This window comes from Alligator mississippiensis, chromosome 5 (genome assembly GCF_030867095.1).
Source record: "Alligator mississippiensis isolate rAllMis1 chromosome 5, rAllMis1, whole genome shotgun sequence".
Classification (NCBI taxonomy): domain Eukaryota; kingdom Metazoa; phylum Chordata; order Crocodylia; family Alligatoridae; genus Alligator; species Alligator mississippiensis.
In genome coordinates, this window is record NC_081828.1 from 212,463,930 (window position 1) to 212,478,946 (window position 15,017).

The 15,017-nt window shown below is 43.1% G+C and overlaps 1 protein-coding gene across 4 annotated transcripts in view; it reads left to right on the forward strand.

The window, feature by feature from the left end:
- ADCYAP1R1 (ADCYAP receptor type I) overlaps positions 1–15,017 on the forward strand; it is a 220,816-nt gene that overhangs the window by 171,608 nt on the left and 34,191 nt on the right. For all 4 annotated transcript variants that reach the window (XM_059729227.1, XM_059729228.1, XM_059729229.1 and 1 more), the window contains exons 11-12: positions 3,314–3,383; positions 5,282–5,373. In XM_059729227.1, the coding sequence (XP_059585210.1) occupies positions 3,314–3,383; positions 5,282–5,373 (162 nt within the window). The remainder of the gene's footprint in view (positions 1–3,313; positions 3,384–5,281; positions 5,374–15,017) is intronic.

A 15,017-nucleotide genomic window follows, 5' to 3' on the forward strand; every position in this document is an offset into this window, starting at 1 on the left:
CCCTAAAGACTGGAGGTGCTCGGCCTGGGCATCTGTCACATTTTCCCCTTCTACTAAAAACCCCTTCTTTCCATTGAGGATTGTGTTGCTTTGACCCATTGTTCTATTTTGACATTAAACAAATTAAATCACTGATTTCCATGCCAAACAAGCTAGACACCCCTGTTGCGCCATGATTAGGATTGTAGCTTTGGTTCAAAATGCATGTAATTTCTCTTAGGAGTCCATGCAGTCCTTGTTTTAGGGGAAGCTCTCTCACAGGAGGGAAAACCTATGTTGTCTTTTTGTTAGAGAAGCTGATTAACATGCAGCATGCTTAGGTCGATTCTAGCTGAGCCACTCACTGGCTACTTTTTCAAAATCAGCAAGCATTGTTCTGGGACTCAGGGAGAAGCCAGTGAGAGTCTGAAAATGTTTCAGGAATTACAGGGCAGGGAAAAAACAGACAGAAAGGAAAAGATTTGAAATGTAAAGGCCATAGGGCCAGGGTTCAAAGGCATGGACAGCTGGTGCCTCCTGAGTGTGGGGGGGCACCCGCAGGAGCCGCCGGCGGTAGCGGGGACGGGACTGGCAAGCACCCATGGACACCACTGGCAACATTGGCAGCTGGGACGGGACTGGTGAGCACCCACAGATGCCACCATCGGGGATAGCCCTGTCAGGGGGGCCAAATGCCTTCCCTACCAGTCGCCTATGTTCAAAGGGGTTCCTGAAGTGCCACCATGCAAGTGCTGCCATGGCCAAGTATTAGGTTTCCCGCTTGACTAGGTTTAGGCATTTAGGATCTCCATGCAGATAGCAAAGAAATGGCGGAGGTGTCTAAGAGCAATTTGGCAGTTCTGCATAGAGAAGAGGGAGCAGTAGGCACTTCCAAATGGTGATTCAGAAAACCGTAGAAATAACTAACTAACTCTAGAAAGACGAAGTACTATTGTACCTGCCCTGCTCAAGTGTAGTGGCACTGAATAGATCCTGCCCATTAGGCATCTCCATTCACTTACAATTCACGTTGCCTAGTCTCTGATCTGCAGATAACCTCCCTAACGGTTTCCAAAGGCAGACGCTAGGTGGTGGTAACCAAACTCCTCCCTTCCAGAAGACTGCCATAACCACTTAGCTGCACCCCAGCTGTCTCTTCCTTGCCCTCTTTCTGGCCCCAGGGCTCTTGTCTTCTTGGCTCTCCAGTGGCCCAGCCTCCATAGGAAGGGTGGAGAATACGCTCAGCTCACAATTTTATAGCCTAGTGGTTATGTCCCTCTCTTATGAAGTGAAAGAAGTGGGTTCAAAGCATCTCAAGGTGAAGAAGGTCTAGAACCCCAGTGTCCCATTTCCTGGGCAAGTGTGTTAACCACTCGGCTATTTGGCACTCCTGCCTTCACTGTCTTTCCACTGAATTCAGTGCTGTTAACGTGAAGGAAACCTGGCTTTTGGGCATCTACCAGTAGAGGCCTCTCGAAGGACCCAGGCAAAGCTTCAATGCCTCTCAGCAGCAATTTGAATTCCCAAAGAGTTTCGGTAGGCACAAAAGCCCTGGCACTGATGCCTAGGGAACTTTGCAGGCCAGGATGGATGAATGAGTTCAGGGACTAATGAATTCAGGTACTTAATGAGATTTCTGGCTGCTGGTCCAGAGACATTTTGAATTGCTTTTTGGGATGTGGGCAGCTGAAATCCACCTCAGTCCCATTTAAGCAGCTAAGGGATCAATTTGAATGGCCTCTCACTTAACCCCATACAGAACTGGCAAAGCCCCAATGATTTCAACTCCCCATTCACATCCATTTAAGGGGACAAGTGCATTGGCTCTGTGGAAGTAAAATTTGGTGTCTGTTAATACAGTAATACTGTTGAAGTCCATGATGTGATTCCAGATTTACCCCATGGTAACTGAGATCAGAAATCACAGTGGTAGCATTGATTTTCTGATCAAGGGGAGAGCCAGACTTCCATGGTAGTATGGCCCTCGAGGTGGTATTTACACTCTTGCTGCTTTTGCATTAATGTTTTTAATTCCAATTTGGTCTATATATACCATTTGCTTCTAAGAGGGAGACCTGTTGATACTTCTTCCATCCCTCCCATTCTACAGGGATCACCAAAGTTGGACCAAAGTGCTTGTACCTAATATACATTTTGGCACGTTATTTGTAGATGAATGAACTCTTAGCCACTGAATGACACACGTGAACACTTCAAATTACTGTTAATCCATGCCCATATTCTCCTCACAGGCAGGGCCAGTCCAACCATTAGGTGAACTAGGTGGTTGCCTTGGGCACCAAAATTTGGGGGAGGGGGTGCCAAAATTATATGCAGGACAAAATAACAGGAACATCATTCTAAATAACAGAAACTGAAAGCATGAAAAGCCAAGCTCTAATTTTTTCACAAATCTTCATGAGAATTTTCTTTTAATTGTACATGTATTATAATACATTCTGGTAGATTTTTTTCAGTACAATTGTGTTGGGATTAATGAAACATGTGAAACAATGATTAAAAGATTTTTGTTTTTATTGTTTTATTGTTCGTTTTGAATATCAAATATGCACATGTAAAAGTTAATTCTAGACTTCTTATTTTCTACTACATTGGAAGTGGTGGGGGCGCCAAGGTACACAGCTTGCCTAGGGTGCCAATTCTGCTTGGACCAGCTCTTCTTGCAGGCCTTGAAAGCAAGACTCAGCTATGCAAGATCCTGGCAGGTTCCATTCTGTAGAGGGGATGGGATTTAGGCTTATGAGCCAAGATTTTCTAAAAGTGACCAATGATTTTAGGTAATTTGGTATGTCCAGTTTTTTAACAGGACCAGTGATTCTTTAATCACCTTTAAAAAAGCTTGATTTTCATACAGGGTTGAGCACCCAGCCTCTAGAAGCTCATTCTCTCTATGATGCTTCTATGTGGGCACCCGGACATGAATCCACTTCCTTGATGAGGAACTTAACAGTGGGAGTCACCTTTTATAACTGCCTAGGTTTGTCCAGGAAGCCTAAGCTTACACTTTGGCTTAGTCTTCTTCTGCTTGGCCAAGGACACCCACATTTTAGGTGTGACAGCACCTAAGTGGGGACAACATAAAGGCTGGTTAGGATCTTGCCTGACGTACCTTAGCTATGGCTTTGCAGGATGTCTTTTTCTGTGACACACTGTCTGGGATCCAAGTCCTATGCTTGGGTTTCAAGACTTTCTTTTCCCCTTATGATACACTCCCCAAGGGAAAAAAAAAACATCAGTTTGCTGGTTCTTCTAGTTGCATCTTTTTGCTTTCTCTCTCTTACCTCTGCCCTGGTTTTCTTCATCATTATTTTAGCTGCTGGGACATGAACGATAACACAGCCTTGTGGTGGGTCATCAAGGGTCCTGTGGTTGGATCAATAATGGTAAGTGCCATTTGGAGGAGATATTTCTCCAGGGTTTCATATACGAGATAGAACTGAATGTTAGCTAAGGACACATCAAATTATTATATAGCCAGGGAAGAGGTATTTTTTCCATACCTAAATAAACTGAAAAGGATATGCTGCTCTTCTCCCTAGGTGTACCCAGCTAGCCCCCTTCCCAAGCTTTGCAAAACACCTTTGTATCAGTGTCTATATTCTAGCTGCACATAGTCAGTCATGTACATCTCCTTTATAAATAAATACTCACTGGAACAAGTTAGCAAAAGGGAAGTGATGAATCCTCCATCTCTTCATGCCTCAAAGTCCAGACTGGATGTCTTGCTGGAACATTTGCTTGAATTAAACCTGAATTACTGGGCTCTGTATGGAGGAAACTGCATGGACTGAGGTGGCCTGTGATATGCAGGTCAGGTCCGTCCCAAGGTCGCTGCAACTGTTGGGGCACCTTGGATGCTGTAACAGCCCTCCTCCACTCTGCCCTGTGCTTGGCTGATATACAGGAGGTCAGACAAAATGATCTATGGGTCAGTTTTGGCCTTAAGTTGTCAAATTAACAGGATCCATATCTGAAGCCAGGATATGGGGTTAAACTACTTGCTGCCCTAGTCCGATGTCTCTTCTGAGATCCAGGTATGTGGAAACACGTTCAGAGAATAAGGCAGACCCAAAATAATAATGAATGCTAAGGTGTATAAAATAAAACCAAAGGGTCATGATGTCACTCTGAGGGTTTCACTTTAGGGGAGGTGGTTAGCCCTGTTAGTTTGCAGTCAGGCAGAAAGAAGGGCGGGCTGGCACCTTAGAGACGAGCTGGTCCAGAAAGGCATGAGCTTGCATAGGCAACAGCTTCATCAGATGCTAGGGGGATGGCGTAGTTACAGTCCTCCCACCCTCCTCTCTTGGGGTTTTACAACAAAGAGAGAATCCTAATTCGTGGCCAAGACATCCAGTGATGGGCACTGCCAAGATGATGCACTGAGTAATGCTGGTTGCAATATTTCTACCACATTTATTTGGGTCCAAAAAAATGCCGCTTCATCCAAATCGATACATTTCTCCAAAATGGTTCAATTTTGAAGGATATTAAAAAAAAAAAAAAATCTCATTGGAAGAGGTATATTTGAAAGTTGTCCATGTTTATTTTGTTTCAGGTTTCTTTTTTCCCCATGAAAAACTGTTTCTTTTAGCATAAATAAAATTGTGTTTCTTGCCCCCCTCAGTGTTGCATCCATGCAGCCCCCCAGGGCTATAGCCAACAGCCCTCTCACAAACACCTCCCTGCCCTTTGGAAACTATGATAATTTCTCCTTTAATAACCATTTTGCACCACTATACCCCTTTCTGAGATGGGACCACTGGGGTGGCCTCTCCTGCCTACATGTATAAGTGGACTTAATATTGTTGTAGGGCACGTGTGATAAGGAAAACCCACCTACATGCCCCAACACCACCTTTTTCTTCACACACCCGGAGCCTAATTCTGTGGTGCTGAGTGTAAATAGGAGCTGAAACTGCTCATGGGAAAGACTAAGCCCTTGCAAACCAAGTATTGCCTGTATTTCACTTGCAGCGGTTGATGATGATTAATACTTATCCATGGTAACTGTGTGGACAAGCCTGAAGAAGGCTTGTACTTATGATGCCTAGTCACAGGGCAATAAAAAAGTTATGTCCATAGCCTAAGACTCTTACAAGCCTCCCCAAGTCAGTTCTTCAGGGCCCCAGCGGCACAGATGGGAAGGAGTAAGGTTGCAAATCCAGCTGGTCTCTGCCATCTTTGCCCTATTATACAGTAGAAGTACAGCATGGCTAGTAGCAGTCTCCCCATAAATCCAGACAGCCTTTCACTTTTTTTTATTTTTTTTTTCTCCTCCCAGATAAACTTTGTTCTCTTCATTGGCATAATTGTTATACTCGTGCAGAAACTCCAGTCGCCTGATATTGGGGGCAATGAATCCAGCATTTACTTGTAAGTACACATAAAGCCGTAATTTGATTCTGATGTCTAATATACACATAGGAAAAAAAAAAAAAGAAGCCCCGAAATAAATTTGTTTGGCTTGTCTGGAGGCATCACAGAATCTATTAATGATCTGTCTTAAACCCAGGGGTCACTCAGATACATTGAGTGGAGATGTGATGTTTCCTCAAAGAACCTAGATCATTTTAAATATCCTATATAAATTTATATATGTGTGTATACATACACACACACGTATACATATTATAAATAACTGACCTGTAGCATATAGATATATACACACATATACAATATGCACACACATATATGTATGTGTATACATATGTGTATACACACACATATATGTCTATACATGTGTCTGTAGGCTTCACAGGTCAGTCACTTGAAAACAACATACTGACTTGACTTAAACAGATGATTATACTCCCCGGGTCAACTGCTGTGCTTCATACGTTCCAAGGACCTGACCCACTCAATTAATCTACTCAAGCGCCTGACCCATATAATTCAGTGAAATTCAATCTATTAACTTCAGTGGATTTAAACTAGACTTTAAATTGGAAAACCCACAAAGTTAAATACATTCTTGTTTCTGTTATTTTCAAACCCATCAATTAAAAATTCTTTTTTGCTCTCTGGATTGTTTAAAAGCTCACAATGAATCTTAAAATTGTCCATGTGAGGTTTTAAATCTTTGCTCGTGTCTCCATTTTTGCCTCCCTTTTGTTTAGCATGTGTTATTTTCATTAGCTTAATTTGGCTGTAAATCCCCATTTGGAGTATATGCATGTCTTTTAACTCATTCTCCCATGAGGATGATTTTTGTTTCTGGTATGTTAAAAGAAGAATGTACTAGCTACAGAGTGTTTGGTGGGTTTTCAGGCATGTTGCAAAAGTTCAAGGGAAACTTGTTGTCAAATTTGTTCAAGCTAAAGCAATGTTTCTTGTTTGTCTGGCTTCCCGTCATACTGAAAAAATCCAAGATATACTACATTCAATTCAGCATAAAATATAACAGCTTAAAGGAGAAGGTCCCATCTCTTGTAGATTTATTTAAAAATATTAAATGTTAATATACATACACACAGACATAGACATAGACACACACACACACACACACACACACTGCTTCCCCTGCTCCCTTGGTAGCTATGGCTGCAACATAATTAAACAGCCAATCCAACTGTCATGGGTGTTTTCTTAATCAGATGTCCAGCTGAATGTAGTGTAGTAAGTTGTTCATCTCATGCTTTTTAAGCTATAAGTGAAGAATCCCCATGGGTCTGTCTAGTGGCCATTCTTTAGCAGATATAAGAGATACAAGGAAGTTCAGGTTTTTGGTCCCTAAATAGCTAAGTATTTTTCTTGCCATTCATGACAATGGATTTTAGTATTTCCTGTAAGAAAGAGTGCAGTTAATTATTTTGCCTGAGCAAGCACTGCACAACTGATCGATACAGCCATCTGTATTTCAGAGTATAAGCTTCAAGTTTTCATTGCAAAATATTGTCGTATTGGAGTTTTGCTATAGACTCTAATGAGACCAGAATTTTGCCCTTCATTATAAAGGTTGATATGGTTTTTCTAACCTATTACTGGATCTTCTCTCCATTTGCACGAAATCATGACATTTCTTTGGATAGCTTTGTCCTAGCGGTCTTTCTGAAATGGGATGAGCATTTACTTAAGGTGTTTCACTCAATGCCTGCTCTAATCTTTATTTCAGAGACATAAATAATGCATAAGAGAGATTCTTTGGATATACATTGCTGAGATGTACTGCTGGGAGAAAGCATGATATATAGGTGAACTTTGTTACCCATATGGACTGCCCATTCCAGTGCATTAGACTTCCCATATTCCAGGAAATCACCATTTAATCTTATAGCACAATTGGCAACACAGATGTGCAAGGCCCTTTCTTCCAACAACTTGCAAAGTGCATGTTTGGTGTTGGCTGCACATCTATTACTTATGAAGCAAAGCATGCCATATACATTTTCAATGACTTGACAATGCTATAAAGCATCCTCCCCACTGTTTGGTCAATACGTTGACTGGGATTCACTGGTATTTTTTCCTATGTGTATAGTTAGCAACCAACCAAAAAAAGCGCAAAAGAAAGAAAGCATCATGTTTTCTGTTTCATTCGCTGCCATTTTTTTTTCATATTTGTTTGCCACTTTATAAATGGGTGTGTGTAAATATATGCATTTATGTACATATTATTAAGTGGAGTGTTGTTTATACAAACAGATTCAACAGCAGAAATGATTTGTTAAAATGATGTAAAAAAGACACGTTTATAAAGAGATGCATGGGCATATGCAGCATGTCAACATGCGGTGTACAAATGTGTCGTTACATTAAAAGGAAAAGATGGAATATATTGTGGTTATGTCATCACCGTATTGAAATTCCCCTGACATCGACAATCTGGTCTACATTGAGCTTTTCCAATGGTCTATGTTGCTATCTCAAACTAGCAATTATTTAATAGCTCATTCCTTTAACTGGAAAAGAGAAGCAAATACTTCCAGACACTTCACAGTAGTTTACAGGTCAACAAACATACTAAAAGTTGTTTCTTTGTCCTTTGCTCTAAAATACTTTGAGAAAAACATTGTTGGGTTCAGGCTAAATGGGAGTGAAAAGTGAGACAGGTTATTTTGTATCCCAGTTCCCACCATGAAGCCATGGATGATATTCTCATTTGTTGAATGCTGATAGAGGTGAGGGAAATATCTTTGGTTGAAAATTTGCCATTATTAACATCAACAGAGGTTTTGCTGTCAACTCCAACAGGACTAGGATTTCACCTGTGGATTTCACTAGGATTTAGTTCATGAAAACATGTAACTAAATGGCCAGCATTCTCACTCATGTAGTCCCATTTGGTCAAATTCTACTACTGTTTGGTAAATCACTTACGCATGTGCCTAATTTAACGTGTACTTAAAACCATCCTTCTTCAGCAACGAAGTGCCAGCGTAAGTCTTTCAGACTTCAGTTTGACATCAGCACATGCTTGAAGTTAAGTCCATGCTCAAATGCTTTGTTAAACTTGGGTTTTAATACCTAGAAGTTGAGAAGCAGATCTGCGTCACCACTGGGCCCACCAACTGTGGTGGAACCACTTATTTGAGTTACCATCCATGAATAATAATATCTACAAGGGTTAGGATCTTTACATCAACTGAACAAGACTACTTTAAATATTTCACCATTTAATTTTTTGTCTTTTAAAGAAGAGGTACTATGGGAAAATTTAGCCTGTACATTTCCTTATCAATCTTCATGTTTGTCATATTTTGTAAGGGCAACAATCATTTCACCCACATGGGGCACAGGCTACTTAACTCATAGATTCATAGATGCTAGGGTTGGAGGGACCTCAACAGATCGAGTCTGACCCCCTGCCTAGGCAGGAAAGAGTGCTGGGGTCAGATGACCCCAGCCAGATGCCTATTCATTGTACAATCCATTTCCTATTATAACTCAATACAGTTATGATATCCATTATATTTTTGGAATCGTATAGAACAGTGCCACTCATCAGAGTGCTGTGGCAACCTGCCAGGGGTGCCATGATGCTGGCACTGCCACTGCAAGGTGAAACTGCCCTTGATTTTCAAGAGGCGCATCAGATCCAAATGGGGAAGAGCTGTAGCAGAAGCAGTGCACCTGCCTGCATAATGTAATACAGACCCACCTTCCCTTTGTGCCTGTTTCCCATGCCTGTGACTTCAATATAGCACCCACTTGGCATGCCCATCCTACCCCCTCAGCACTCTCCACATGCTGCATGTGCAGCCCAGCACATCGTCCCTGCTGGTTGGGTGTCCCCAGACCCTGACCCTTATGACCCCAGGGCTGGAGTTCAAAGGGGATTTCCCTAGGGTAATAGAGAAAAGAACTTGGCCTAGTGATTCCTGATCCCCACCAGTGATCTGGATCCATGTGTGGGGAACTCCACTTATGTTGGGAAGCAAACATGCACTGGGCCAGGCAGAACTAGGGGAACCACCTCTGCCAGCACCCTGAAGGGGTCCTTCCTTTTTCATGTCCTTGTGTAACAAGGTATTTAGCAGAAATCACAGATTTCACTGGAATTTGACAGGCCATCCTGTGAGCACTTCTGCTCTAGCCTTGAGCTTGCAGCCTCTGGGGTGTTTACTGTGCGTTTTACTGCCTGTGCCACCCCAATCCTATCTGAAGTACTGACTGTAATATAAATACAATTATCTAATGCAGGGGTGCTCTACCCTAACCCATGCAACTATGTCATCCAGGGTTCCCTATGGGACTGAAAATGTGGCAGGAAAGGAGTAGTGGCAGTGTGCTCTGCTGCTGCCAAATTTCCAGACCTGATCATTAGAGCCAGTACATGCATCAGGTCTGAAGCAATTCCTGGCCTCATCCAAACACTTGGGGTCCAATCTGGGTGCGTAGAGCCGGACCAAGGTGGTACAGGGTCCTATCCGGGTGGTGTAGGGGCTGGCCAAGGCATCATGGGGCCAGATCTAGATCATGTAGGGCCTGATCCATTTTCATAGAGCCTGGTCTGGGTGCAGAGGGATCAGATGTAGGTGGCATGAGGACGCAGGGGTTTAGGTTGTAGCCACGTTGGTCTAAGGACACAGGCAGACAAGGTTCCTTAAGTGAATTTGATATATTTTATTAGACCAACCCAAATAGTTGGAAAATAGTTATTAAGCAAGCTTTTGGGTTAAAAAACCCTTCATCAGGCTAAGGAAGTTTCAGCAGTTGGTTTGTGCTCTTCCCGGATGAAATGAAAAGTAAAGAAGCCAGAGGCTGGTGGCATAAGGACAAATTCAGGTACAAGGGCTGGGCTGAAGTGGCACAGGGCCCAACTGGGCAGCACCCAATCCCCATCTGGGTGTGTGGAGCAGGTATCTGACCTGTGGGCTAGTCCTGCACTACTCCTGTTACCCACAGGGCCAAAATGTTGAGCAACACTGATCTAATCATTTAATACCATAATAGAATTATAAAGTTTATTATATGAATAATATATTTAGGTTATTTTTTGGAATGGGATGCCACTAAATGCTGAAAAGTTTTGGAGGGGTGTCTTGAGTCTAAAAAGATTAAGAACCATTAATGTAGACCATTACATGGTTAAGCTGGGGAGCCGTGGCCTCGACCATCACACGGTCTGATGGCTGGGGAACTGGCCACAGGGTCAGACCCAAAGAGTAGTAGTTGATGGGAGTGAATCAACATGGTGCAAGGTAACCAGTGGCATCCCTCAAGGCTCAATACTTAGGCCAGTACTCTTCAACATGTTCATTAATGATCTGGATTTGGGCATCAGGTGCGGGCTGGCAAAGTTCACAGATGACACTAAACTATGGGGGAAAGCAGTCATACTGGAAGACAGACTGGGGTTACAGGCTGACCTGGGCACAGTCAAAAGGTCAGTGGACTAAAACCTGATGGCCTTCAACATAGAGAAGTGCAGGGTACTCCACCTTGGGAGCAAAAACCAGCAGCATACTTACAGGCTCAGCAGTGCTGCACTCACTAGCACCACAACCGAAAGAGACTTGGGAGTCTTGACTGACCACAAGGTAAATATGAGCCACCAATACAATGCCATAGCTGGCAAAGCAAACCAAACTCTGGCACGTATCCTTCGATACATCTCGAGTAAAACCAGGGACATCATCCTCCCACTTTACTCGGCCTTAGTGAGGCCACAGCTGGTGCACTGCGTCCAGTTTTGGGCCGCCCACTTCAGGAGGGATGTGAATAAGCTTGAGAGAGTCCAAAGGAGAGCCACCCAATCAAAGGCCAAAAGGGCAAGCCTTATGAGGAGAGGCTGGTGGACATTGGACTCATCAGCCTGGAGAAGAGAAGGCTCAGGGGGGACTTGGTGGCAACCTACAAGTATATAAGGGGGGAAGGGTGCATCGAGACTTGGGAGAACAGTTGTTCACCAGGGCTCCTCAAGGGATAATAAGGTCTAATGGCCACAAACTCCTAGCTGATTTAGACTGAACATAAGAAAAAACTTCTTTACGGTCCGTGTGCCCAGCTTCTGGAACAGGCTCCCCCCCAGAGGTGGTGCAACTACCTACTCTGGACTCATTCACAAGGTGTCTGGATGTTTATCATGCTGAGATCATTTGACCCCAGCAGACTTCCTGCCTATGACAGGAAGGCTGGACTCAATGATCTCACAAGTCCCTTCCAGCCCCTAATGTCCATGAAATCTATTAAATTAATTGACATAAGCAATGATGCTTATATTGGCTCATATCTAAGTAAGGTAAAGTCCATCTTTACGAAACATTAAATTAACTTGTGGAATGGAGGTTATGGAGGCAGATAACATAGCTGGGTTCCAAAAAGGGCTGGATACATTCATGGATGATAGATCTATTATTGGCTATGGTTGGAGACATTTCCTCAGGCATCTGTAACCCAATAATTGGTGGGTGCCCAGGGCAATATTGAATAGGGACAGGCCACTCTAGAGCTATCTGGTTTTTGATACTCTCTGGGTGGGACTGCACATGAATATTAATGTGACACAATAAACACCAGTACAGTTTGCACCGGAGTTTATCACTCCCAAGTGCAATGTTTACTTGTGCACCTGGGACTGCAGCACATTGGGTAGTGCAGCTCTGACTAGCAGGGAGCCTGGATAATCAGCCTGCCAGCCCAGGACAGCTCCAAACCAGCTCTATGTGCTGCAGAGGGGCTAGCAGGAGCATGAGGGTGCTTGAGTGCTGGGCTAGCCAGTAGGCAGCCCCCATAATGTAGCACCCTTGTGCCCCAGCCAGCCCCATTAACATCTACACCTGTGTTGCAGTGGAGTAAATAACTCTGCCATTGAATAGTACTTGTATCTGGCAGTGCTATGCTATAGTGCAGTTAATTAGTTTACTCAGACCTAGTAGATCCACACATGTAGACCAGTGATGCTTTACTGTGGATCTAATTAGGCAATTCCACAATAAGCATTTCATACATATGCACCCTTCCTGTATAACATCTACTTCTGCCACTGCCAGAGACAGAATAGTGGGCTAGATGGACCATTAGTCTCACCCAGTATGGCACTTCTTATGTTCATCTATTCCAAATCAGTGTGACTGTTCATGTGACTCAAGAAGTCTAGGCTAGTTACTGGCTTTTAGAGAGAATTTTGTTTTCAGGTTACCTTTATGGTAGGTGGGAAACATTTTATCAACCATTTTCTCCAGTCAAATTTGGAAATGATAAGTATAATTCTGCATAGATACTGTGGCCCTAATTCTGGCAATCATTTGAGCACATGTTTAATGGCTTTGGCAGGGTGTGCTCAGGACATACTGCTGCCATGGCGTAAACATCAGCCCCTTTCAGGCCCAGTTTCTCATTCTCCTCGTATCACGTATATAGTCAAAACGGGCGTCAACTTCAGCTAGCGTAACCCCATCAGAGTGGCCAAACTGGACTGAGTACTAGGGGTGTGTGAAGCAGGCTGTATTCGATTCAGATTCAGCCCAATTCAGGGGACAGAGATTCGATGCACTGATTTGGATAACTGCCAAATCAATTTGGCTGAATCTGAAGATTTGATTTTGCTTTGGAAAATTAGCGATTTTGCCATAGAAACAGCTTTATATGTTTTTTCTACATACCTCGAGGTACCAGGTGCAGCTTGTGAATACTGAGATGGTGGGGTGGATGGAGCATCCCACAGGAGTGCCCCCCCCCCCAAATTCTCAGCCATGGACCCAGAGGCAGACTGGAATTAGTCCTGGTTCACTTCCAGATCTGCCGTTGAGCAATGGGGGACCCTTCTCTGAGGCCCCCTGGCTCGGTGATCACCTGCAGGGTGACCCCAGGTGCCAACCCATACCCAGGAGGTACCAGTCACCAAGCCAGGGGGCGTGGGGAGAGGGTCCCCCACGTGCTCCACAGAGGACCTGCAAATGGACCAGAAGCACATCTGGTCCACTTCTGGGTCTGCCACCAAGTGCGCTGGGGACCCCCCTGCACTCCCATGGGAAGGGCCATCTGCCCCACTATCTCAGTGATCATGAGCCACCTGGTACCTTAAGGTATGTAGAAAAATCATATAAAGTTGTGTCTATGTACGAATCATCAAATCTCTCCGAATTGAATCGGAGGCTTCTGATTCAATTCGGAGAGATTAACGGGCCTCCTGATTCTATTCAGATTTGGAGATTCGGCTGCTGAATCGAGCCGAATCTCCTCTGAATCGAATCAGTGAGTGAAGCTTCACACAGTCCTACTGAGTACATCTTGTCTTGTCTGATTTTGGAAAGTGAGGAGTACTGGCCCAGTTAATACTTGGATGGGAGACCACTTTGGAGCTGTAGATACAAGCCAAGTAGTTATTGAAGGAAGGTAAACCCAGGCAGGCTGTGGCCAGCAGCCCTCCAAAAGGTTGGGTTTTTCAGTCCTCCCAGACTCTTATCAGGAGCATCTCACAATTAATTTATTTTCTCTGCTTACCACATATGCATATTCAGTGTCCCAATCCTTCATCCCAAAACCCCTACTGAAGTTGACAGTGGCTCTGGATGCACAAGGAATACAAGATCCAGCCCTTGAAATTTAGCATTCAATTAATAGATACACTGTAGTTCATAAGCCATACTGACTAGTTTCGCCAGCTTGTTGGAAAGTCCTATTTAATCTGTTCACATAGTAATAATAATAATTTCATCATAAAATCATTTCACACAACATTAACCTTTAACAGACCTATGACAGCCTTGTGGTTAGATGCACCATGCCTGCTGCTGCTAGGCACAATACAGAGGAAGAACACTGCTTTAATTTTGACACTAAAGTAGCTTTAGTATAGACAGTATGAATTGTGAGACTTAAAGGATTTTTGAAGTGCAGAAATCAGCAACACAGATGTATTTACAATCACAAAAATTAAATCCTCCTTTTAAATAACCTTTCCAGTTACCACGATGAGCAATTTTGTTTGTTTTTAAGCGGATAACAATGAGAAGCATTTAGCTGGTTCCACATGTCCTTAATTTTATTGTGCATAATAGCTTAGTAGTTGTTACCTCCAGTTTTGGGAACTCATGTTTTCATTACCACCCTCATCCAATTTGCTATTGAGCATGATGGAGTCTGACAAAATAGATAATGTTTCTCTTTTATTTTAATCTATTGGAAGAGAGATGTTGTAGCTATGATGGTTCCAAAATTATGTAAGAAGCAAGGATTCTTAGGGCAATATCTTTTATTGGACTGCCTCTGTAGTTGGGATAAAATTAGACCACTTTTGAATTCAAGACTTCCTTCAAACTCTTGTCTGTTTTTATCCCAACTACATAGTTGGTCCAATAAAATATACCACCCTAAGAAATCCTTGCATCTTGTTTCTTTTAAGGATGTTTTATAGGAAACACCCTGTGTGACTCAGCTGTTTGTTTGGCTTGGCTGGTGGTTGGATTCATGAACAAAAAATACGTATCTGAGGTGGATACTGGGAGAAAACACCATGTTTCATTGTTAATCCCTTTATAACGTTAGGATTTAGCATTTCATGTGATTTTAAATGGGTTTGTGATCATGGACAATCATATTTTCTTCCTGATGTAACCATCTTACCTCCAAGACTT